The sequence below is a fragment of the Populus euphratica genome, unplaced genomic scaffold (genome assembly GCF_000495115.2).
Source record: "Populus euphratica unplaced genomic scaffold, PopEup_1.0 scaffold4.1, whole genome shotgun sequence".
Lineage (NCBI taxonomy): Eukaryota > Viridiplantae > Streptophyta > Magnoliopsida > Malpighiales > Salicaceae > Populus > Populus euphratica.
Window position 1 is genome coordinate 2,461,156 of NW_011499859.1, and position 26,687 is coordinate 2,487,842.

Sequence of the window (26,687 nt, forward strand, 5' to 3'; positions counted from 1 at the left end):
GGAATGCCTGTTTTGAAGTGATTAACGAGATATTAGTTCCTAGTTAGGTATCTGGCCCTACAATTACTGGATTAGGTTTTGGGCATATTTTTAACGATGGTGCTGAATTCTGGCCCAAAGGACCACAGGTATGACAAAGTTTCAGCCGAGTATCCAATCATATCCACTTTATGGTCTTTAAGTATACCTTCAATATATATATTAATTAACTAACAAGCTAAAGGTTGTGACCGTAAATTACATCAGTAATCAAATGTTTTTTTTTTTTACTTTTTGTTTTTTTTTCACCTTTTCTTTCTCTTTTCTCTTTTTTATTTTGTCACTATTTTGTTTTCTTACTTTTTTTCCCTTTTTCTTTTTTCTTTTTGTTTTTTTTCTAAAATTATCTATTAATTTTATTTTTTTAATATTAAACTAATTAAAATTTTCATTTTATAATTTTTTTTATTTAACATACTATAAATTACTATTGTGTTTTCCTCCATGATTTTTCTATTATATTTTTTATTTTTCAAAATTTTATTTGTTGATTTTATTTTTTTAATATTGAATTGATTGAGAATTTAGTTTTATAACTTTTTTCTTTATAATATTATTGATTGCTACTATGTTTCTCCATTTGATTTTTTTATGATTTTTTCTAAAATTATCTTTTTTAATTTTATTTTTTAATATTGAGCTAGTTAAGAATTATAATTACAATATGTGAGTGAAGCATTGTAACTTTTCTCGCAAATTACTGTAAATTGCTATAGTAATTTTTTTCCACATAGTTTTTTTTAAATTATTTTTGTTAATTTTTTTAATACTAAGCTGGTTAAAAATTATAATTACAAATAAATAAAAGTAAGACTAAATCATGTGGGGAAAAAACTGTAACTTTCCTCACAAAGTACTATGGATTGATAATTTGATACAGTTTTTCCTTACATGGTTTTTTTCCAGTTTCTTTTGTATTTTCTTTTTTTTGTAATATTTTTTTAAAAAAATTTCTTTGTTGATTTTATTTTTTTAATATTGAGTTGTTTAAAATTTAACTTTATAGTAAAGTTTAATCACGTGGGGAAAACATTGTAACTTTCCTCACAAAACATTATGGATTGCTACAGTATCTTTCCATATAGTTTTTTTTCTTATGATTTTTTTTAAAATTATCTTTTTTTAATTTTATTTTTTTAATATTAACCTAGTTGAGAATTATAATTATAAGTTATCACAAATAATGTTAAATTATGTGGGGGAGTACTGTAACTTTTATCACAAAACATTGCAAATTTCTATAGTGTTTTCATCACGGTTTTTTTATTATTTTTTTGTTTTTTTATTTTATTTTTAAAAAAATTATCCTTTTCAATTTTATTTTTTTAATATTAAGCTTATTGAGAATTTAATTTCGTACTTTTTTAAAAAAGAAACACTATAGATTGTTACAATGTTTTCCTACATATTTTTTTAATGAATTTTTTTAAAATTATTTTTATTAATTTTTATTTTAATATTGAGTTGGTTAAAAATTATAATTACAATAAAACTAAATCATATGGGGAAAATGTTGTTGTTTTCCTCACAAAACACTGTAGATTATTACAGTATTTCTCTAAATGGTTTTTTTATTATTCTTTCTAAAATTATCTTTGTCGATTGTATTGGAAAAAACACTGTAGTTTTCCTTACAAAACATTGTTAATTAAAACAATGTTTTTTCTTATAGGTTTTTTTCCTTCTAAAATTATTTTTTTTGATTTTTCAATATTAAGTTGGTAAAAAAATTAGCTTTGTAATTTTTTTATTTTTTATTAACAAAAAAGATAAATTATATGGTGAAAATATTGTATTTTTCTTCACAAAATACTATGGATGACTACAAATTATTTTATTCAATCTCTAAGTTTTTTTTATCACTAACATATTTTTTTTATCATGGAATATTCCATCATATTTTTAGTTTTAGTTTATATTATTTATCTAGTATTAATTTATAATTATAATATTATTAAATATATTTATTTTATAAATCCGTACCAGCACGCCTCCATGACATCTCATATTTTATAAATAAACTAGCCGTGGCATAATAACAAGAATTCTGTCCTTTTCAGTTGCTGGAAATATATGAACACACAGTTGCCGTCCAAGGCTTCATGTGGGGAGTTGAGTCAGGATAGGTACGAATCATCACAGGAACTAGTTGTTTGATCCTTACCAAAGAAACATATCCAATAATTATATTGTCGTCTAAACTATCTTAGCATATTTTTTTTATGTGATTAATAGCAGATTACTAATAATTTTTATTTTAAATATATAAAATATATAAAATATAATTTTAAATATTTAGATCTAATGACTGACCGAACTAGATTTAATAGCTTTGAGTTTGACTTCTTGAAACTATCATTCTATCAAAATAATATAAAGAATGATTTTAATTTTTTTAATTTTATGTTTTAATATTTATTTAATTAAAATTTAGGATTCATTAATTTTTTTTATTGTTTTGATAAGATTTTCATTGATTTTAAAAATAACCAGGTTATATCGCATCTCTTTATTTATTGTTGTTTTAAAAAATATTTATTTTATTTTTTAATTAAATTAAATTAATTGATTAAATGTAACTCATTTTATAATATTTTTTAAAAACTAAATAAAAAATATTTTCATTGGGTATACATTGTTTTATTGTCACCCATAAAACCAACATCTAGATCTGTATCCAGTATAGACATTTTGTGCAAAACATAGTCAACAATGAGGATTTTGAGTTGAACAATCAATTACCTGGTTTTTTATTTTTCTTATTTACAAACACTAAATTAGCTAACTCCAATATTACCAAAAATATGAATTATCTAAAAGTAACTATATTTGCTTCTATCTTCTCCATCTAATTATAAACCTCAAGCCATAGAAAGATTATGCATCCTAGATTTCAGAATATTTGAGAATATAATAATATTATTTTTTATAATATTTTTCATTTAAAAATATATTAAAATAATATATATTTTTTATAAATTATTATTTATATCAGTATATCAAAACAATCTAAAAATATAAAAATAATTTTAAATATTTTTTTTTAATTTTAATAAAACAATGTTTGCAATGTAATTCCAAACAACCCTTAGCAGCATTGTGACAATTTCTCTAATCAAGATTCAACATTGAGAAAAAGTTTTAATGCAACTTAATTTGAATTAAGCAAGGTAATGAATTCTAGGCATTGCTTGTAGTGGTAAGAAACACTTAACATGGAATATTAAGTGACAAATAGTTAGATAATTTATGGGTCTAATTAATTTGTCTTACTTTACAAAAGGACTTGAATTAATGAAAAATCTGAAAGAAACCCCCATTACATTAGCTAAAGTTCTCATGGATTGAATAGGTAAAAAAGAAAAAAAACGAAAAACAAAAATCCTCTTAACTGAAATCGATTTATATAAAAATCTCCTGATCTACATGCATCTTGTGATTATTTTGAAGAATATTCACAGTTTATGATGCATCAAACCGTACACAGTCACAAGTCCGATGACAAAAGAGTGGTCAACATGAGGCTCCACCACCAAGGTCAGTACATCATCTCCTAAGAATACTCCTGAGGTTGATTGCTTTCTCCTGGCCTGCCCAAGCACCAAACACACAAACTAAATGTTAATATTTCTCATGACATAAGGTATAAAGAGACCGAACTATATAATATATAGCCGGGTCCCAAATCATCAGTTATTTTTCTGGAAGAATCAGAAGGATACCTCTGCAACAATTTCACCATTGCTGTTTGTAATCTTGAATGCTAATTTTCCAGCCAAGGATTCTAACTTGTAGTGGCATCTCTGATCAGGAGCTTCGCTGGATCGAACAGTAATTCGACAAGATAAATTGCCTTGGAATATTTCTGTATTTTTAGCTAGGAAATAAGGCTCTTGATTTCTTAACTTTAAGCCATCACTTTTATAACCCCTCCACTGTCTGAAGAAGAATAGTTTCTGCATAAATTAAAGATAAAAACATTAAATCTTGTGACAAAAGGGCGGTCTTTCAATGATCAGACTGATCACAATTCGAAATCACGAACATACCCTTCTAAGTATAGTGAAGAGAACACTGCCCTTGAGATCCATGAGATAAACTTTATTGCTTCCCTTCTTTTCATAATTATCTACTCGATAAACAACCTCACCATTTTCATTATAAACAGTGCACCCATTTGTTTGCATCACAAGTGATTTCATCCATATAGTGAATGTTTCCGGCTTTGAAGAGATATAAGAATTAGTAGAGGTAGAGCAAGAAGAAGAATCAACTTGTGATAAAGCATGAACCTTGGCCATTTGAATCAAGCTTGGTTAGCTAGTGGATGAAGAGTTAGCGTGGATTTTTGAAGATGCTTGATGTGAGAATGAGACTTGATAACATTTATGCGTGTTGTAATGTGGGTATGTATAGTGAAGCCATTAAAAGAGAAGATAAGGACACGCTTATGGATATGGTTATATATAATTTATTTCAATCTCACACGTTTATAGATGGTATGCATAGGTCCTTACTCTTCGATGTGTTTGCGTATTATAACACGAGGGTTCTCATCTATGACGAAAGTTCATTCCTTGTCTTCTTCACTTGGCAGCACTGGTTTGTGGTAGACTTCCATGGATTTGAAATGGGGTTATTTTCTTTTCACTATCTGGATGATTCTGAATGACATGAGAAACAGCAACTTGCTGCATCAACCTAAGCCAAAGCCATCCTTTATTTTTTTCTTAAACCATGACTGTTTCATGGTTTAATTAATCAAATCCAACTGCTAATCTCTTTGTACCGGTGCAAATATAGATGGATAGAGTAGGTAGCTCTTTCCTAGACTAGTTTCATCAAGTCCATTTATTGTCTACGTGTACAAAGGAAGAAGATAGCCATTCTTTGGTAATTAAATCGATGGTTTTTTAATTGCTGGTCGAATAATATCAGATCACGGCTCATTCGAGTCAATCTTGAAAACGATATAAACCTCTCTTCCCAAGAGACTTCAAGATCAGGGAGAAACAAATTTGGATTCCAAACTCAGACTACTAGAGGGCATCCTCTCGAGGACTACCAACTTTATAATATGCCATCTTCTCTCTAGAAGTTGGCAAGCAAAAACACTTGGTTTTCTGGATCAGGTAATAGAAAAGAAAGCGCCGGAGCTGCTGTCTTTTTCATGGAATCTGATGGACAACATTTAAAATTGTTCTGATGACAAAGCGCTAGTGTTCATTAAAAACCGAATGGTGTTTAAAGAAAGTATGAAATGTAAAGAAACAAACATGCTTTGCTTGTAGTTGGTTTGATTTGGTCGTTGAAAATATTTTTGCAGACCGGAGACCAGAAATCAAATGTAAACAAGTGCTTCATGTTACATGTGTATGTATTGGCGACAATATAAAAGAACAGAAATCAACAAAATGATAACAATACCATACCTTAAATCCAGGGGCAGAACACAGTATATAGTTTTTGAGAATGCATGTTCCACGATACCAAAAATATTTATAGAGAGGGAAACCTAAATTATAACAAGACCAAGGAGGGATGTTATCGACTAGTTTTTTTCATACATTTGATCCGTACTGATAACGTTTAGGACATGGGCAAATGCTACATTGTAGCACATGCATGGAGGGTGCCTGTGGGGGAGAATACGGTGCATTTATAGCTTGTAGAATTATTGTTCGCAGCTTAATTAATTTCTTCCGTCATGGATGGTGCATTCTCTATTTATCTCTTATAATAACTATTGCTATTCTCATCTCGCTTCTTGCATTTAATTAAAGAGCTACAACAACAAAATGAAGAGAAGCTTTTATTAACTTGTTTAAAATGTTCTTTTTTTTTCTTTTTTTCCCATCAATATATATTTATCAGGGGAGTTGAAAGAGAAACCTTCTCCAATTGCTTCAAGATTTTTCTTTCTTTTATCCTCATTGTTTTGTATTGGGAATTGATGTCATGGAGAGATATATTCAAATATTTCTTTCTTGTTCTAGGGAATAAAGTATATTAATCTATATGATAGTTCAAATAATTAGTCGGAACCCTATGGCCAATCTGATATTTCAATTGATGCACAGATCGGTCGATTGTATTTTCTTTTAATTTTGATTATTCACACAACTAGTATTTATGTTATGCGTTTAATTAATTTGTACGTGTTATTGTCCCATAGTTTTGTGCCATAAGTATTTTGATCAATCCACAGTTTTGTGCCATGTGGATTTTGATTATTCCAATCCATGGTTTTGATTATTCATACAGCAAGCTAGCAAATCTCTTAATCATCATCAAAATGTATTTTGTTGTGAAATTAGCGTCTGCTACTTTTAATCATGGATGGGGATTTTTCCGCACGAAATATTGTATTGGGAGATAATTTTCTATTGTGCTGATCTGTATGACAAGTTTGATTATTGGGCAGAACCTTTTGGAAAAATAGCTCTTATAACAAAAAAAAAACAATTTTGTACGTTACTACTATAGTCTATATAGAACAACACAATTTTGACTTTTAGAAGCGGAATCTCACATTTCTCTGTTTTTTTTCTTTATATATATATATATATATATTACACGAATCAAAATAGTTTTTTTAAAATAAAAATTACTGTAGTTTGATAATATGGCCCAAATGACAACAAACTTTGTTACCATTTGAGTCGTGGTCTCAAAGGAAACACCCACATTATTTGGACCCAACTCAAACCAGCCGCTCCTCATTTTGTTTTTTTGTTTTTTGGATATATTTTGGGGTGTTTTTTTGAGAAGTAAGAATACGGGCACACACAGAATGTCCATATATATAATATTAATATCAGACACTACAATGTAATGTAATGATGAATATTAACTTTTTTACCAATTAATTTTAACATTTATCAGGCTCTTCATCGATAATAATATCAATACTACAACATATAAAAATATTAATATTTTTATCAATCAATTATTATGTTATTTTTTACGTTTATGATAAGCTGACATGATCAAAACCTATAAATATCTTAAATCACTTATTAAATAGCGAAACTCATTTTTCTTTCGTATTATTTTTCTCCTGTCAACTAATTAAATATTGGAGAATCATTTGTTCTACAAGGATTTATTCTTTTAGAAATACTGAAGTCCAAACTGGAAACCCAACTTGCACGTCTTGGCCGTGAAAAATCTAATTTCTATGTGGACTTCATCATTATATAATTGCAATTGCTAGCCATGAATGCCTTATGATTACAAGAGAACATGCAACCCTGTATTCTCAATGTTTTTGGTGTCCAATGCAGGGAATAAAAATTTAGAAGAACTTAAATACAAATATTGCAAGTCAAAGTCTCTCATGATATACAAGGTAATAATAATTTCATGCAACATTGGTCAGTGGATATGATGCTCTTGACATTGTCTAAATGCATGTATTCAAAGAGAGATGCGTACGCATGCAGCTTTCTTGGAATGAAACCTCAATTATCAAGGTTGGCCAGCGTATGGAGTAATCCCTTTATTATTTGGTAACGATATATTTCTCCATAATAATGCTGATGATGTCCTCGCGGAGATCATCAAATGAAGTGCCTTTATCTAGATGGATTCCAAGCAGCGATTTCAGTGGCATATAGTCTAGTTTTTCAACTTTGGTTTGCATCTCGCATGTGTCCCGTTAGTCTCAATTTGTTTTATGAAAACGTGGTTGGCACTATGCCACTATGCAAGCTTCTTTTGTAGAGGTTGGCTATATGTAGCTAGCTGGGTAGCACCGCTACGCCTGTAAATATCAAACCTTGTCGCAAAATTAGGATGTCGAAGGCTGTGCAGAGAATTAGCTAGAGCGCCTGTTTGATGTGTGAGCTAAGTTGTATCGTTGACTTCTTATCATAAAACAAAAAATAATTTTCATAGACGACTCATGACAAATTAAAATGAATTAATTTAGAAGTATATTTAACAAATATATGACTTAAAATCACATTTTCTTTTAAAAGAGAGATAATGTAAAGTAGAATCAAATCTTAAATATTGATTAAAACAAAAATTTAATTCAATTCTATAAATTTTTTATTCAAGTCAACGTTATTTGTAACAGAATATATTTATGATATTTTTTATTAAAAAAAACTTGAATCAATTCACAGAATTATTTAGTTGCTTTCACGAAAGAACTTACCTCACACATTGAATATTCTGCCTCGAAGATCTTAACTATTGATGAATATTTGCGTGTGCACCTATATCAGCCCTCTTTTGAAAGATATTTTTGTTAGCAAAAGACAAACAATTGAACAGAGAGAACAGATTAATTAAGCTCAAATAATATATAGCAACATTTTCTACAAAAATTAAAAAATAAAATAAAAAAAATAACAACGACGAGGAAACTTCGGGACTATACACTTTCATACCCTATCCTAGTAGACTTCTCTCCTCTCGCTGCCTCTACAATGGCCAAGATATGCAGTGGCTTCTGGTCTTTGAAGCCTATGAATATCACTGCTGTCTCACTGTGCATCAAAAGCAAAAGACAGTAATATCCTACAGTTTATCATTGATCAACCCATAGACAGTCACAATTGCCATTATCAGGGAATGATCTATGTGAGGCTCCACAACCAAAGTTAGCACATCATCCCCCAGTGAGATTCCTGAAGATAATCGTTTTTGCTTCACCTGCATTAAACCAGCAATCTGAAGAATTTAAACCTTAAACCTGCGCTTGCAATAAGGAAAACATAAAATCAATATGAAGAAACGGTATACTAATTACCTCTGCAATAACCTCTCTATCAATGTTCACGATTCTAAATGCCTGTTTGCTGCCCAATTTCACCACCCAATACTTGTCAAATCCTACAGTAACTTGACAGGCAAAGCTTCCCATACAGATAAGTCTGCCATATGTTTTCACTTGAAACCATGGCTTCCCCTCGTTGGCATCAGGATTCCATCTATAACCATACCAGCACCCTACAATCTGTAACCTCTGCATGGATACCGATCCAAAAAGAAAAAAGAAAATCCCCATCCATTAAAATGATTAGAAAATTGCATCAAACCGATAATTATAACAAGTTCACTGGAGATCGTAATACCTTTCTTCGTATTGTAACAAGAACTCTGCCTTGAAGATCCATGAGATAGACCTTACTGCTGCACTTCTTATCATAGTTGTCGATGCGATAAACAATGTCTCCACTGGAATCAAAGACGGTGCAGCCATTAGCTTGGCACACAAGTGATTTCATCCATATAGTGAATGTTTCTCTTTCTGAAGACACGAAAGGGTCTAACACAGATCTCTGACTGTGAGGAAACACTTTAGCCATTAAAGTAAGGAAAGAAACTTGGTCTTGAAAATGGAGAGTAATGTGTTAGGGGTAATTTATGTTCCAATGAAGTTGGCGTGGCTCTGTTAAAGTTATTATTATTTAATTGGGTTATGCCAAAAATGCAACATCAGCTCCCTACGGATACCCTTTCCTTCCTAGAATTTCAAGTTTTTCCTTGGCCGTCGGCCATTGTTTAAAGTCAAATATCATTCCGCTTTTACAATTTTAGAAATTAACAAGAGTTTGATGATGTAGAATTCACTTTTTTGAATGTAATACACGTGGATGACATGTCACCAACTTAACCATCACAACAAGACATAATTAAAACACGCTCTAAAGTATAACCTAACATCAAGTGCCTCCGGGTCTCCTTTGTTCTGGCCACCGTCGCTGTTCAGAGCTTTTTCTTCTTCTTTGTTTTGTTCCCGCGAATTTCATATCTAATATTTTTACTACGTGCTTTATATGGTATTTTCAGTTATTATTTCTCCTTTTATTTTTTCGGTCCTTTCATGGGTCTTCTTACAGCGATAAAATTCTTATACATATTACCACTTAATTTATCTTCAGATATCTTCTCTGGAAAAAAAACAAATATCAAGTGAAAGATTGGTGCAAAAGGTTTTTAGAAAAATAAGTATTTTTCCTAGTTATTTTAATTTCTTTTATTTAATTTAGAAAAAACATTTCTAGTTTTTCTACTTGAAAAGAATTCCTTTTTTTTTCCATATATTTGTTTCCTAGTTTTTTCTATACAAAGATTCGTGATAACCTTTTCGTAAACTTTAATATTTTGACAATTTTAATAGAGAGATTGTTCTCTTATGTATATATGTATGACATTTAGGATTTCTACTAAGCCCAATTTTAGTTCAACCCTTCCTAGTTTGCCTGTCAATCCTAATTATCTTTTGTTCTCAACAACGTGAGATGGTATTAGAACTAAACTTTCTTGTGGTTTTTGTTGCACTCTTAGAATTACGGAGGTGGTTAAGCATAACATGGTCGTGGCGAAGGGGGGTATTTTTAGATGAGACCGTTTTGTTTTAAGAGAGAAATATTCATGAATTGATGGTTAAGGATATGCAAAGACAAGTTAAGAAGTTGACCCGTTAATTGGTGGCTCGAGATATGAAGAAGCGACTCCATCTCTAGACTTGAAACTTGTGTCACAAGTGCAGTAAAAGAAGACAACCTCTTCTCTAGAATGATCATCGTGACGACTTAAGTTTTCAGGTGGAACACTTCAAGTTTGTAGGCACCTTGTAGGTTAAATGATTTATTGATTAGCTTCATGAGGTATGTTAGTATCATATGAGACTTTCTAAAATAAAATTAATTGAGTCACCACTTGATAATTAAATAAAATTAAAAAATTTAAAATATATATTTATTTTAGAGATTCAAGTACTGGATTAATTATATTTAAAAAAATTAATATCTTTATTGTATCCTTTCAAATAAAAAAATTATTTTTACTATATATTTTCTCATAAATTTTTTTTAACATGCTATTAATTACCTAAATTATTCTTACACTTATCTTTGTGATTTATTTTTATATTATTCTTTTTTAAAAGGAAGTCAAAGATTCATCAAGAAATTTAATGTTAATCACTAAAAATATAAGATTTTGTCAATTTAAGATTTTTAATTAAAAATTATAATGTTAATCATAAAATAAAATATCCATAAATTTTAGATTTGAATAAATAAAATAAAAGTTTTGATATTAATTCCTAGAAATAAAAGATTTTCTCGGTTTTTTAAAAAAATCATTTTATGTTAATCTCTAAAAATAGAATATTTTAACAATTTTTTATTTTTGATGAAGAATTTTGATATTAATCCTAAAAAATAAAAAAAATGTGTTGATTTTTACTTTGAAAAGAATTTTGATGTTAATTAACATCTGGATGGATACACTCCATGAGGCGGGACCCTACAAGGTGTTGGCAGCAGCCAGCAGAACCCATTCTTCGGTCAATAACTGGTAAGTGATAACGAGAAGAAAAGAAAATAGTGTTTTCCTGTGCCCGACGTCACGTGCCGGCTTCATTCCTTTTTTACTTTTTTTTTTTAATAATCAATTAATAATTAAAGGAAACATAATAAAACTAAAAAAAAAATAAAAACAAGTTCAATTAAAATATATCAAAATCTAAACTTCATTCTTTATATGTTTTTTGTTTGTATTTATTTGAGATAAATGACTTTAGTACTGCAAAAAAAAATATTATTATATTGAAATTTAATAACCCAGATAAATAATGACTTTAGTACTTTTAAACATACTCTATACCACACGAACCATCTATAAAAAATGGGAATGCGAAAAAAGTTTCAGGATATCAAACAAGATTGTCTTTGGAGGTATTAGAAAATCACATATGCCACTCCAATTGGGTAATAACTCTTCAATTAAGTCCCAAATCTCATATAACTCATTCAATTTAATTCTTAATTTGCCAACAACTCTTTAGTTAGGCATAACTTGCATTCAATTAAATCCCTAATTCAATAATACCTCTTCATTTTGGGCTCAAATCTCATCCCACTCCAGCTAAGTCTTTTCTTTCAAATTAACCTTATATTCTCTATTAAGTCTTCAATTTAATATCAATTCTCATCCAATCCAAGCTCAAATAAAGCTCAAGTAGGGATAGAATAGGGGAATGGAAAGGAAAGAGATAGTTACTCGACTGAGTTAGCGTATTACGGTCATGTTCATGATCCAGGTCACACATTTAATGTTCATCTCGGATGACTATATGTGATCCAATATATTATAGTTTTAATATTAAAACAACATAAAAATATCATCTTTTTTAAGGCAACCCATATGTTTCTAACTTGTCTCACTTGGCTTTGAACTAGCCAATTCAATTAGCTTATATCAAAGTAATTCCCACATTATTTAATTTAAATATTAGCATAAATAAGTAATTTGAGAGTTTTCAAGACTAGGTTATTGGCCTAAGTTTACTAATATTATCAATGAGTTTCTGCAACCCGCTTATTTTTCTTAGTTTTTTTTCATAATAAATGGAGTTTAACCATCATTGATTTTATGGTTTTAATTTTTTAATCATATTAGGTTTTAATTGGGTCAACTTAATTAATATATTATCGCCAATTTTGTGTGTTATGAATTTACATCATTTATTTACTAAAAAAAAAAATAGTCTCTTTGTTACATTTCAAATTCGTATCAACAACTAAACTTGAGTGACAAAATAGTTATATACTAGCATGAATGTGTTATGTATTATTAATAATCATTTATAAAAAAAAAAAATATCAATTAAAGTTAAAACTAATTCAACAAATTATTTATTTTGACACATATTAAAACTAATTAACTCATTATTATCATAGTTTTAAAACCTGATTTCGTAGCCAATCATGCCCAAGACCTGAGTTTGAGGTTTTGATGGGTCATTAGGTTACTTGGTTAATTTTTCTAAATAATCAAAACAATATAATTTCAATTAGATTTTGTTGGATTATCTGATCAACTCTCCAAGTCACCTCAGTTTTTTTTTCCCCTTTCAATCTCACTGGATACCAGTCCTGATCAACCGGTTTCTGGATAGCCCATGCCAGGCCTGGTTTTAAAAATATGAGAGGCAATTCGTCAGCCCATGTTGGAGGTTTCCCTGTATCCTTAATCCTTGTACTATTTTCATTATAAAATAACACTGCTCATGCCTGAGTCGTTACGGATCAAGAAAGGGAACAAAATAGCGGCCGCACGCAGACATGTATATAAACCATTAATGTTCTATTGCTCTTTAATTGTTGCCAATGAAGCACTTGCATGTGATGTGTAAAAAATTAAAAATAAGATCAGTATAATAACTTTTATATGTGGATTAAGATTCCAAATCGGCAGCTCCACTCACTTAGTGCACACGTACGTGTATATACGTTGAATAGATCAACATCTTACAGTTCATTGTTTCTTAATATTCTCTTTTATGGTCTCTTATTGTTCTTGATTGATCCAATCCCGCAATGAATAAGTGGGGTTAGTTAGATTGCGTTTTCTACACGTACGCCAATGTTTTCATCCTGCATCAAATTAATAATTTTATGGAGGATTACATGCATATACGTACATTTGACCAAGCTCACACACGTGTGGACGCACCGAAGTAATAAAAATATATAAGAATGGAAATATATTCTTCACCGATTTGGTTGAAATGATTTCTAAAAATAGCCAAATAGAAGCAAGTTCTAATCATTATTTCTTTTTTAATAAGTTATGTTCAAACAGTTGACTCTTGAAATTTAGGTTTAATGTTCAGAAACTTAATAAAAATATCTTATCGATTCTAAGGCAAGAACGTTATATATATATATGAGGGGAAGCATATGTAAGTCAAAATGCTCTCAGCTAACGGAAAGAATAGATTATAGTAAAAGCAAAATGCATTAAAGAAGGAAGGCTTGGTGAAAACTCAAAAAAACACCAGGAAAAAGGGAGGTACTGGACTAGTGGATGCTACGTGCGTGAAGAGCAGGCTAAGAACCCAAAGTTACTTGTCTAGGAGATTAATAGGCCGTATCATTTTTATTTTTTATTTGTGTAATAAAAGACTTTCTGATATTCAACAACTCAACTCAATATGTGTTCTTATCAATTTTAGTTTTTAGTTTAGTTAATTTAATTATTTAGGGTTTAGAATATATAGATCACAGTCATTTGATCAGTTTACTAGTTTGATATAAACAATTTTATATAAACAATAGTGTATCCACAGTATTTTGTGAGAGGATTGCATTGTATATAGTAAATCCCCAATACATTTTAGATTTAATAATAATAATAATAATAATAAAATATGAAAAATAGTTGTATATCACCAAACACATACATAGTTATTTGATTTGTGCTCTATCACGGATTATAAATATTCTTTAAAAGAAAACATGTATTAAGCTATTTCGATATATTTTTTACATAAAATATTCAAAGAGTGAATCAAAATTTTTATCCAAATATCTAATTAAATAAATTGATAATCATCTATAAAAATAAATAAATAAAATTTGTTAATAATAACTCAAAAACAAACTAGAAAATTTAAAAGATAAATGTAGATAAAGATATTTGATTTTGTAAAATAAGATATTTACTCGTTTGTATCTGTTTAATTTGTTTATTATAATCAATAAAGATAATAGAAATAAAAACACATATGGAATTTAGTGAATAAAAGAAAAGATAAACAAATATTATGCAAGCCCCGTATATTAGAAATATTATTTTAAAATAATTATTTTTTTATAAAATAAAGCTTATCTATATAAAATTCTTCAAAAATTAAATACAAAACAATTTTCTTAAAAACAAATCTCTATCCAAAAAAGACATGATAAACCACTAGAAAAAAAATTAAAAATAATCATAAAATTATTTTTTTATAAAAAATAATAATGTTGAATAATATATATATATATATATATATATATATAATATCTCTCACCGTTTTTAATTAAACCCGTAACCCATGTGAAAGAAAAAAAAACCCATAAATAAATATTTTATTTTTTTGTTCTTTTCTAAGGACAGATATATTTCAACTATAACCTAATAAAAAAAACAAACCCGTAACCCATGTGAAAGAAAAAAAACCCATAAATAAATATTTTAATTTTGTGTTCTTTTCTAAGGACAGACATATTTCAACTATAACCTAATAAAAGAAAAAACAAAAAAAAATCTTGTTCAACAACTCTAGGTTTTTCACCTTAAGAGTAAATAAATATTTTTAACAATTTTAAAGCTTGTTAAAAGATAAGAACACCATTGATCATCAACTCAACTCTAAATTTTGTTGACTTTAAGAATAAAAGTCTAACGTAAAAGTGTAACTTAATTGTGTAGAAAAATTAAAAAAAAAAAACTGTGATACTCCCAAACAATTTTATAATGACGAACGAATAATTGAGAAAAACTAAATTATCCCCAAGGTCATCATTTTTTCTACCTAAAAGAAAATTAATAATTTGATTGTAGCAATCCAAACATCTTTGTCAAATATATTTTAAAAGAAGAGCAGGGCAACATGGGCTGTGATTTCTAAAGCTTTGACAGAAGCAAAGGTAGACTACACAAATAAAACGGGCCCAAACCCAATAAACAAACATCATACAAAGTGGGTCTACTTGAAACCCAGATTAAAAGTGGTCACCTAGATTATGGAATTGGGTAATAAATTCTACAACCACCCCATAACAAACAGCCTATGAAATAAAATAAAAAACGTTTTAAGAAAAAAAAAAAAACAAGGTGGTCATTTTAAAAAAATATAGGGGACGAAAAGGTCTATTCGAAACTAGTAAGAATATATTTTCAATTCTCTTTCCAGGAGAAAGTTCAATTTTGTAGATTACCCTCTAGGAAACCACACTATCAATTTTTCATTCTCTCTTCCATAGTGTTATATATATATATAAAAGAGTAATTCTCATGTTCAAGTAAAGATATCTTTATTTTTTATAAAATAAATATGCATCATCATCTTTAATTTTTCCTTAACCTGCATAACTTTATTTGTTAGGGTACTACAATTAAATTTATAGTTCAACTTCAATTATAAATTTCTTATCTGCCAAGTCTTTTGATGAAAAATTAAAAGAAAAACCTTATTTGTCAAAAACAATTGATAGAATTTAATGGTATTCCAATTGTAAGAAGTAAAATTATTGGTAATTTTACAAAAATAAAAAAGATGGAGATTTTTTTCCATCACAATTAAGATTTTCAAACTTATATTTTTTAAAAAGAAAAAGAAACTAGTAATATCATTTTAGTTTCTTTTTAGATCTATTTTAAAGAAATAAAAATATATTATTAAAAGTTCTAGTTTTAGGTGAAGATATTTTTGTTGTTTTTTATGGGTAATAACTATTATATTCTCTTCTCTTTTTGTCTTTTGTTTTATTAAGTGAGTCAAAAAAATAAATATTATTAAAAGATAAAATTTAATAACCCCTCTGCCTGGTGTTATTATGTTATTTATTTGTCAAAAATTTAGACAAAAACAGGTGTAAATGGAGGCTGAGCCCCTATAAAAAGCCGAAAAATAGAGGCTTTGACATTCCATATAAAGTGAAAATGGTTTAAGCCTTGGCACACGGCATATTATATCATGAAAAACAATCTAAAATTTTATTTGTTATCTTGTTTTAAAAATATTTTAAAAAATTAATTTTTTTTTCTTTAAATTAATATTATTTTAATATTTTTAGATTATTTTAATGTGTTCATATCAAAATTAATTTTTAAAAATAAAAAATATTATTTTAATATATTTTTAAATAAAAACCACTTTAATAAATAACTTTAATTATATTTAAAAAAAGGTTGGATCACTTTGGACATGATAAGAAATAAACGAGCCATACAGTATCATAGTGCAGTGGATTACAAATGAATCTGACACGCCATGGACCCATTACTTGAAAATGCTAGCTCAAATCACTTGATGGAAATCAATAAAGATCTTCCACAATTGCATAAGCTACTATGTATCAGCAAATAATCTACTCATTAGTAATTTTCTACTGGGTAGTCGCATTGCAAGGGCTACGCGCTCATCATCTGTTTCCATCTGAAACATGCCTTTTCATAGGTTGAAGATGGTGAGAACGAACCCCTGGTGTTGGGTTGTTACTAGGCAACTGACAATGACAAAGACCATTAATTTAATCGTTTTCATCTCTTTCGAAGAGGACAACGATAATTGCACCGCCATTATTTAATCACTCTTAATCACCAGCACACTCCAATGAAAAGAGCTGCAAGACCTTCTTCAATGTCCGAATGACTACATATAACTACTGCTTAGAATACCATTGCAAAATATGAATATCTATACAAAATAGGTAATTATAAGGTAAGCCAGCCGACAATTACTTAGAATCATTTCTTATCATCTTTCTTCTCCTGTTCGGATGGGCCAACTGAGATTATATCTATTTTTCCTATTTTCTTTAGCTTCTTCGCAATTGCAACTGTATCCATTTCTCCAATGACGGTCAACCTCTGCTCCTTCAAATCAGCGGCAATTGAGTCAACCCCTGAAATTTATGAGCATGTACACGGTAATGATCGACTTTCAAGTTTTCATTCCTAGTTTGAATACGAGAAGTTAGCACAAACTGGTTGCGGTACTACAAAACTCATACCTGATACTGTCATTGACTCGTAATTCAAACAATTTGAAAATCATGACAAGCAAGACATTAATTCTAAGTTATATAGCTAGCACTGCGTTCCGGCAAACTAATTCAATGGGAAAGATGTATTGGACGAAGTGACCGAGGAAAGAGATACATCTAAAATAAATGGAAGGGGTGAGGCCGTAATGTCCATTAATTCCTTACCGTAAATATTAGCAACAGCCTCGATAGCTTTCTGCTTTGTCTTTTCATCATTCATGGTCATCATCTGTAGAACCACCTTCTAAAAGAAAAACAAAATCATACTACAAATATATCAAACACGAAAATCATTATGTGCTGTTTTTATATTCTTGGTTGTTATAGCCAGAGAAGACAGCAGAAACAACAGCTCATGGGATTAACTGTACCTGTGCCATTTATCCGGAAACTATGAATATGAAAAGTTGAAGAGCTACAGGAAAATTAAGAGACTCAAAACAACGTGGGGTTGGGGTTTTGAGAAATGAATACATTTTAAAGCAAGTTGCCCTTGCCTTGGCTTAGATCATGATGACCACTATGTTCATGCTGCTGGCCACTATTGCAAGGAAAGGCCTTTTTCTTGCTTTTCTTACTCGATTCTTTTCTCATCTATAGTCAATAGAGAATGAAGAGGATTACACTTTCTCATGCATTTGCTTTCTTTCTTATATAATATTGATAATATTTTTTATTAGTGCCTTTTTTTTCCATTTGAGGACAAGCTTTTCTGCTTAAAAGATGTATTGATATGGTCCAAATGTCCAAGGAACAAAATATATTATTATGTTATTAAAAAAAGAAGTAAAAGGGGTGTGACTCACTACATATTTTTACTGTGGGTTGGTTTTTATAAAAAAAAAAATAATAATTAAATTTAAATTAAAAAATAAAATTAAATAAAAACCAGTTCAAACTGACCGGTTTCAGTTTGGTTCGATTTTGATTATTAGAACAAAAACTAATTGGCTCAATTTTTTTAATTTAGCTCGGTTTTTATGGTTCGGTTTGTGTTTTTGGTTTCAGGCTTATAAAACCAAAATCAAAATGAACCGGTTAGTTTTTTCAAAATTCTAATTGGTTTAATAAATTTTTTTTCATAGTTTAATTTTTTTAGTTATTTTTTTCTAGTTTTCTCAATTTAATTAGTTGTTTTATTTTTTTGTTCACCCCTAATATAAGTGTTTAACTGCAAATGGCATTGTTCACGCACATAAAACACATTGGACCTACTATGTATTTTTTAATAATTTATTTTAATTCTTAAAGTTTATTTTTAATTGCATATGATATTGTTCACACACTCATAAAATACATTGGACATACTATGTTTTTTTCAATAATTTACTTTAGTTCTCAAAATTTAATTTTAGGTGATTTAATTCTAACTGAAGATTATTTTTTTATTTATTTATTAGACAAGGATGAAATTGAGAAAAGATGAACTAAAATGAAAAAAACATCAAACATGATTGTGTGCCAAGGATTTCATAAAAAATACACTTTACCCACACTTTTAAATTAATACAAAGTATACAATTTAAGTCCCTTTAAATTAAAAAAATAATTTTAATACAAAAATTTATTTGTATTATTTTTTAATCTCTAGTTAGAGAGAGAATATAGAAAGGTATCAGATTCTAGTGATGAAAGAAGAAGTTATCGTTCAAGCCATTTTCGACAATCAAAATGGATTTTTTTGTTGTCCACAAGTTTTATAAGATAAAAGGGGTTTGATGATAGTTATTTAAAGCATCAATGTTGCATGAAAAAACATATCTAAAATAAAAAAAATAAATCTAACCTTATTTGATTTTGAATTTTAGGACTCTTTTGGATATTTTTAGTTAATGGATTTACCTGTGATGTTCCAAAGATCTTAACAAGGTGTTTTTCTATTAAAAAAATTTTAAAATTAGATTTTTTAAGAAAAAAAATTATATTAATTTTTCAACCATCACAATAATAACTAAAATTTAAGCTAATAAAATATAATATATATCATCTGACCTATGACAAGACAAAGGTCACATGGCAAGTTACATCAATGCCATTTTGGGTTTCTAATGGCTTCAAGATTATATAACAAGATCATTTTAGTTGTAGTGCGCGCAAGCTGGTCCGAATATCTCATATAAATAAATAAATAAATAGTGCTGGGATGATTGACATCCAACTAAGCTTAACTATTCACCCTTTATTTTCTATAATTTTGATTATTATATACTGCTTGTGATCCGTGATAGCAATTGTGATTTTTATTATAACTCCAGGGGTCTTGAAAATCTTCTTTTCCTAATTTTGTCTCATGTAACTATAAAACTCAAGTAATTATCATTTGTTCCTAATTTTATATTCATTTCATTTTTCTCGCTCCTGCCACTCTTTGCAATCAAAGCGACATTATTGGAGGATTAGCTTCTCAAACACTCAATGGACGAGCAATCAAAGCTGTAACCACCCTCTATATTCCGGCGGCTTCTGCTTATTTCATCGAGCCGTGGACTCGATCATAGTGTTGTGAAATAATCACAAAACGATTAAATAATGAAATAAGTGGATGTATTTGTTTAGTTTCTAATCATTATAAAAAATGAGCATAATAATAAAGCAAACGTATCAACTTACAAAAGATACAAAAAAAATAAAATAATTCATAGCATGAAAATTAAATAAATATTAAAATTATACATGAATAAAACTAATTTAAAATATTTATTTGTTGAAGTTCTTAGAAAATACCCCATCTAAATTTTTTATTGTTGTTAATGATTAATCATAAAATAATGTTTAATTACTGTACCAAAATAAAAGAAACGAAAACATAATGTACCAAAATAAAAGACATGAAAACATAAAAGACAGAGACACAATTTCTTCAATTTAAAATAATTAACACTTTAAGGATAAATTCAAAACTTATCAATACAATAATTGATTTGAACACAAAATGAAAAAAATGAAAAAAAGTTGTTAGAGTAAGCATAACACATGACAATATGTTAGAGGGGCCATCGCGCTTTAGTGGCGCTTGTATAATCTTTAATGTCCAATTCTACCCTTTTTTTATGTCATCTAATTTGCTATATTATAGTGTATTTTCACGTGTGATGCTAGTTAACAGGGGCTTTTGGTTTGAATTCAAAAAATCATTGTTCTTCTTTTTTATTTTTTTTAAATTGAATTTTTTTTTCAATTTCATCCCTCAATATTAAGTTATTTAAAAATTGCGCTTTGTAATTTTTTTATTTGTTTTCTATTGAGTTATTGCGATCTCGTGACCTGAGTTGGATTAGATCAATTTAGTTTGTCACCATCTCAATTTCTATAAAAAAGAATAAAAATATATCATCTCGTATGTCATTGTCTTGGTATTTAAAAAATATGTTGTTTAATGTACCAAATTTTGAATTCATAATTATATCATTTTTTTCCTAAAAAAGACTTTAGTAAAAAATAAACTTTTTTTTTACATATAGAGAAAAAAATAATAATTCAATGTGTAGTGTAGCATGGGTCATGGTCTATTAACCATAGTTTTTAAACCCAGCTCGGTCCAAGGCCTGGGTTCTAGATTTTGACCGGGTTACTAGGTTTTGACCAGGACACCAAGTCAATTCTAATTTTAAAAAAAATTCAAAATGACATCATTTTAGTAAAAAAAAATCAATGGGTTACAACCGAATTTTGTCAGGTCAACTAGGTTACCGAGTAAACCTACCTGGTCACACCAGGTCATGACTTTTCCTATTTTTCTTCAACCCGACCTGTTTCCAGCCTCGGGTCGGCCAGGTTCTGGGTCAACTCGTCAGGCTGAGTCGGGTTTCAAAACTATACTATTAACTATAACAAAAACTTAAAGAGTAGGTAGATTCATAGTTCACCTACTCACAAAAGTACTATTTACTTGAATAATTTTTTTTTTATCCATTTATTTTTTTTTATATTTTTAATTTTATTCTTTAATATTGGGTTGATAAAAAATTATGTTTTATAATTTTATTTTTGTTTGTTTTCTATGAAGTTGTCCTGGTCTCAAACAAATTTCCCGGCATTGTATTGATGCATAGTTTTGAAAATATCTATTTTCTTATCATATAATAAAATAAAAATAATTTTCTTTTAAAAATAAGTTTCTAAAAAAAAAAGTTATTAAACTCTAGTGAAACCCATGAATTGAATCAAGGGTTTAATGGGTCAACTTGTTGATGAGGATGAAAAAATTTATCAATAGAAAGATTTAAAGCGCTTTTTATGGACTAATAAAACTAGACACAAAGGATTTGGGGGGCTCGATAACACCTCTAAGAAAAACACTTTGAAGCTTAAATTGATATAATGTATGTACAAGTGATAGGAAAAATGAGTATTCTCTTGATTTAAATGTTCATTAAAACTTGTTTAAGTCTTATATTAGACTTAAAGTCTAGGAAGATGAGCTTATATGAACTTTCTTAAGATAAATATCTTAAAAAATATCTAAGATATTTATAAAGAGTTGTACATTGTATAAAACATTATAGTTTTTTCATGTATCATCAGAAGCTTCCAAGTCTTGCAAGTAAATATATTTGAAAGACATGACCTAGCAAGAGTGTAAAAGAAAATATTTATAATAATGTTACCTTTCGGCATATACAAGCTGCTATAAAAACTATTTATAGATCTGATCTTCTGGCATAGTTGTAGAGTATAGCCGTGGACATAGTTATAGGTGTATCTATAGATATAGTCATGGGCATCGTCGCGAGTGTTGCAATGTATAGTCTTTAACGTAGCCATATGGGTATAATTACCAGCATAATCATATAGAGAGTAGCCTAGGCATAATCATTGGCATATTGTTGAGCGTAGTCTTAAACATAATTGTTGTGTTGGGTTTCATATATAAATTAACTAGTTTTTTTGTTTATTTTCTACAAAAAAAAATACTAAATAATGTGGAAGGAAAAAATGTTAAGAAAAAAAATTGGAGGTGTTTTCCGGCTAACAAAACACTCCATAGCTTAAGTAAATATAGTGTTTGTATATGTGATGGATAGTATGAGTATTCTAATCGCTTAAATGTTTTTTAAATTTTTATTAAACTTGTAATAGAATACTCGCTTAAATGTTTTTAAAATTTTTATTAAACTTGTGTGTTAGATTTGAAGTTTAGAGAGAGATCATCACAGGAGAGATGAGCTGTAATCTCTCTTATAATCTAAAAATATGAGTTTGTATAGATTTTTTTAAGATATTTACGGCGTCACTGAATGCTAACTTGCTTTGGATTAGAACACTTTTCGCTAGTACTTCGCATCGCTGAATGCTAATTTGGCAGTCAACTGTAAGTCAAGCCGTCCCTAAAGATGCCATTTATTCTGACCTACACTTTTTATCTTCTAAAATAGAGATCTTGGAATCCTGTCTGAAAACCCCGCCCTCTACTACTTTCTCCTGGGCTCTTAGCTCAACTGAACCTTGTTAATACCCAGGTATTCCACCTCCCACATATTATTTTTTATCTCAAAAAAATAAAAATAAAATAATTCAGCAGTTAATTACTTACTAGTTAGAGAAGATTCTTGAATCTTGATCAGAGGTGTATGAACTAACAGGGGGAGTGGAACAGTAGAAGCTTCCGAACTTTTTCAACAGGTCCATTGAGGAAAACACAAACAGAAAGGTACTTGCATAGAAACTTGATTCTCACTCAAGGCACTGGACTGCTCATGTCTCCATTCCACCAAGCTAGAAGAAAGCTCGAAAGTTCTTAGATCAGAAAAGGGACAGTCAAGTTCCATGGATCGGGAGTTGTTGACAAGTCTCTGAGATTCAAGTTTGGATTAAGGCCCCAAATGAAGAAGGGGCTAGCCACTATTAGGACTCTCCTCTTCTTACTAGTCCTCTTCATTGCCGTCATCATATACTCTTTATGGATCGATGCTGTAAGTTCCAAAACCTCAATGATACCTTTCAGCCCTGCAGTTCACTTCGTTATATTTAGTTTAAGTTTTCGATTATCTGAATTCTTTTATTTATTAACATTTTTTTGCAGTCTAAGTTTTCTGATCAAAATCTAACAAATGTAATAATCTCTCAAACACACCAAACCCTGATCATCACTAGAAAACCCGAATTCCCCCTAAACTGCACCATCACAAACCAAACACAAACCTGTCCTACAAACTATCCGAAAACATCCAAAACAAAAGATCAAGAAGACACATCATCTAAACCAGGATGTCCAAACTACTTTCGATGGATTCACGAAGATTTAAGTCCTTGGAATGCGACAGGAATCAGCAGAGACATGTTGGAGAGAGCCAAAACAACAGCACATTTCCGTCTAATAATTGTCAAGGGCAAAGCATACCTTGAGAAGTACAAAAAGTCTATACAAACAAGAGACGCATTCACTATATGGGGCATTTTGCAACTCCTGAGGAGGTATCCGGGTAAGATCCTAGACTTGGAGCTGATGTTCGACTGTGATGATCGGCCAGTCATCCAATCAAGTGATTATCGTGGACCGAACAAGACAGGCCCGCCACCGTTGTTTCGGTACTGTGGCGACAAGTGGACCGAGGACATTGTGTTCCCTGATTGGTCCTTCTGGGGATGGTACATTTTCTGACATCTTATCCTTGTGCCTTTAGTTCTTCTGTTGATTTTTATTTGTTTTCTATGAGAATATTCTAGGCATTAATAGGAATGAGTCGGTTATGGCGGCTCTTGCAATAATTAAGACCAGTAAATCGGAATGGTCAACCTAAATGGAATTCACTAATTTGATGAATATATCTGCGAGAAGGTTAGCTAGGCCTGCACAGAATATATTACAGTGCAATGGAATTCTCTGATCTGGACCTCCAAGCATGAGGAATTGATGATAACCCCTCTTGCTAAATACACTATTTTTTTTTCCTTCTCTAGCTTTTTATATTATCTCATCATGTCCCCATGAATCTCGAGTGATAATCTTCACAAACGTATGAAAATGGTTTCAATTTTACCCAAATCATGAAATATATTTTATTTTTCGGATCATGAGTGTTTTTTTATGTTCTTGAGTCTTTCTGCTAGAGATTATAACATTTGGGGCTTCGAAGGGGAAAAACGGGTGAGAAACAAGAAAAACAAAATAGAAGTATGAGCAAATGTGCCCTTTCTATCAGTTACGTAAGAGTAAGGGGTAAAATTGAGATTCTCTTAAAACTAAAGTGGTCTGGGAAACTTTAAACTATGGGCCCGAAGTAGAGTATTTGTGAATTTATAAGTGCAAAAATATAGTTTACACAAGATTTATTTATTGTCTTAAAATATAACAACGACGCGTCGTCCTCCTTGAAATAGCTGATTGAAGTCGTCAAGTAGAGTAACCATATTTTACAGCTAAAATGTCCATTCTTTAAAAAATAAAATGAAAAATCAGCTTCTGTAAACTGCTTATGAAAAAGGGTTTGTGTGTGTGTGTGAAATTCTTGTAGGGCTGAGATTAATATAAAGCCATGGGATAAATTGCTGATAGACCTAAAAGAAGGAAACAATAGGAGCAGATGGATAGATAGAGAACCGTATGCCTACTGGAAGGGAAACCCCTTTGTTGCTGAAACCAGGAAGGACCTCCTTACTTGTAATGTCTCCGACCAACAAGACTGGAATGCTCGCCTGTTCATCCAGGTATTTAGTCCTTCTGTAGTAATACTCTGTTCCTAAGAATTGTCCCAGATACTATTCTCACCGTCTAGTTTCTAATGACGTATATATCGGGCTTCAATATTCAAGAAAAGCCTTTCTTGCGCAAATACTCTGTATATATCTTCATCACAGACATCGAAGATAAATATATCATTTCTTGTCTCCAGCATTTAAACCTTAGACATTCCATGATCCAGGTATTAATGAACATTTCAACACCCTTCGCAGGACTGGATCCTTGAATCCCAGCAAGAATTCAAGCAATCAAACGTGGCAAACCAATGCACACACAGGTTATAATATATTTCATGATCTGGAAATGATGCGATTAATTTTATTTAATCGTTGAACGTTCACTTTTTTGTGAAATATATAGGTACAAGATCTATATCGAAGGATATGCATGGTCTGTAAGTGAGAAATACATTCTAGCTTGTGATTCTGTTACGTTGCTTGTAAAACCACATTACTACGATTTCTTCACGAGAAGTCTGAAACCTGGGGAGCACTATTGGCCTATTCGTGAAGATGATAAATGCAAGTCCATTAAATTTGCTGTAGATTGGGGCAATAAACACCAACAAAAGGTAAACCCTAATCTCTAATTAGGTTGGCACATATCAACAACTCCGTGCATCACGATTTCCTTCTTAAACTACTGGAGCTATATATAATGATACATGTTGGACTTGAAAGGCACAAGCAATTGGGAAAGCAGCAAGTGATTTCATTCAAGAAGGGTTAAAAATGGACTACGTATATGACTACATGTTTCATCTCCTAAATGAGTATGCCAAGCTTCTGAGATTTATGCCACAAGTGCCCGAAGGAGCTGCTGAATTGTGCTCGGAAATTATGGCCTGCTCTGCTGATGGGTTCGAGAGAGAATTCATGATGGAATCATTGGTAAAGGGTCCTTCTACTACAAGTCCATGCACCATGCCTCCTCCTTACAAACCCCTCGTCCTAGGAGCCTTTTACAGGAAGCAATTGAATGCAGCGAGGCAGGTGGAGAAATGGGAAAATAGATATTGGGAGAGTTTGAACAAGAAGCAATAGGGGCGCAATAAATTCGTGCTAGTTCTATGTCACGTTTATATTGCTATTAGATGATGTAAAAATATTAGTCATAACTCTATGGTATTCTACAGCGAGGCAGGTGGAGAAATGGGAAAATGGATATTGGGAGAATTTGAACAAGAAGCAATTGGGGCGCAAATAAATTCTTGCTAGCTCCATGTCACGTTTATATTGCTATTGGATGTTGTAAAAATATTTGTCATAACTCTATGGTATTCGATCGTGAGGTATGACTAGGAATGTTAGAGCATTTCGAATACTAGAATATTACCAAATTTACCAGTGAAATTAAGATAACTAGGATCGAGCATGAAATAATAGAAAGGGAGGATATTATTCATA

General features: G+C 30.1%; 4 protein-coding genes across 7 annotated transcripts; 1 reads left to right on the forward strand and 3 right to left on the reverse strand.

The window, feature by feature from the left end:
* Positions 1-3,419: 3,419 nt before the first annotated feature.
* LOC105124402 (protein LURP-one-related 11-like) lies at positions 3,420-4,475 on the reverse strand. The gene is made up of 3 exons (XM_011024417.1): positions 4,089-4,475; positions 3,762-3,995; positions 3,420-3,629 (listed from the first exon to the last, which is right to left on the reverse strand). Exons 1-3 carry the CDS (start codon positions 4,338-4,340, stop codon positions 3,495-3,497), a joined length of 621 nt encoding a protein of 206 aa, XP_011022719.1. The 5' UTR covers positions 4,341-4,475; the 3' UTR covers positions 3,420-3,494.
* Positions 4,476-8,423: 3,948 nt separating this feature from the next.
* Positions 8,424-9,368, reverse strand: LOC105124403 (protein LURP-one-related 4-like). 2 transcript variants are annotated; one of them, XM_011024419.1, is made up of 3 exons: positions 9,126-9,368; positions 8,801-9,016; positions 8,424-8,703 (listed from the first exon to the last, which is right to left on the reverse strand). In XM_011024419.1, exons 1-3 carry the CDS (start codon positions 9,357-9,359, stop codon positions 8,569-8,571), a joined length of 585 nt encoding a protein of 194 aa, XP_011022721.1. In that variant the 5' UTR covers positions 9,360-9,368; the 3' UTR covers positions 8,424-8,568. The 2 variants fall into 2 exon arrangements, with proteins under 2 accessions (XP_011022721.1, XP_011022720.1); XM_011024418.1 differs by having other exon boundaries at positions 8,424-8,721.
* A 7,604-nt stretch (positions 9,369-16,972) lies between these two features.
* On the reverse strand, positions 16,973-18,196 carry LOC105124404 (uncharacterized). The gene is made up of 3 exons (XM_011024420.1): positions 17,972-18,196; positions 17,766-17,844; positions 16,973-17,459 (listed from the first exon to the last, which is right to left on the reverse strand). The coding sequence occupies exons 1-3, from the start codon at positions 17,978-17,980 to the stop codon at positions 17,302-17,304; spliced, it is 246 nt and encodes an 81-aa protein (XP_011022722.1). The 5' UTR covers positions 17,981-18,196; the 3' UTR covers positions 16,973-17,301.
* Positions 18,197-22,892: 4,696 nt separating this feature from the next.
* LOC105124405 (O-glucosyltransferase rumi-like) lies at positions 22,893-26,687 on the forward strand. Of its 3 annotated transcripts, XM_011024422.1 has the most exons (8): positions 22,893-23,059; positions 23,183-23,512; positions 23,623-24,188; positions 25,055-25,247; positions 25,494-25,558; positions 25,642-25,852; positions 25,962-26,273; positions 26,425-26,687. In XM_011024422.1, the coding sequence occupies exons 2-8, from the start codon at positions 23,423-23,425 to the stop codon at positions 26,485-26,487; spliced, it is 1,500 nt and encodes a 499-aa protein (XP_011022724.1). In that variant the 5' UTR covers positions 22,893-23,059; positions 23,183-23,422; the 3' UTR covers positions 26,488-26,687. The 3 variants fall into 3 exon arrangements, with proteins under 3 accessions (XP_011022724.1, XP_011022723.1, XP_011022725.1); XM_011024421.1 differs by having other exon boundaries at positions 22,893-23,512; XM_011024423.1 differs by lacking the exon at positions 26,425-26,687 and having other exon boundaries at positions 22,893-23,512; positions 25,962-26,384.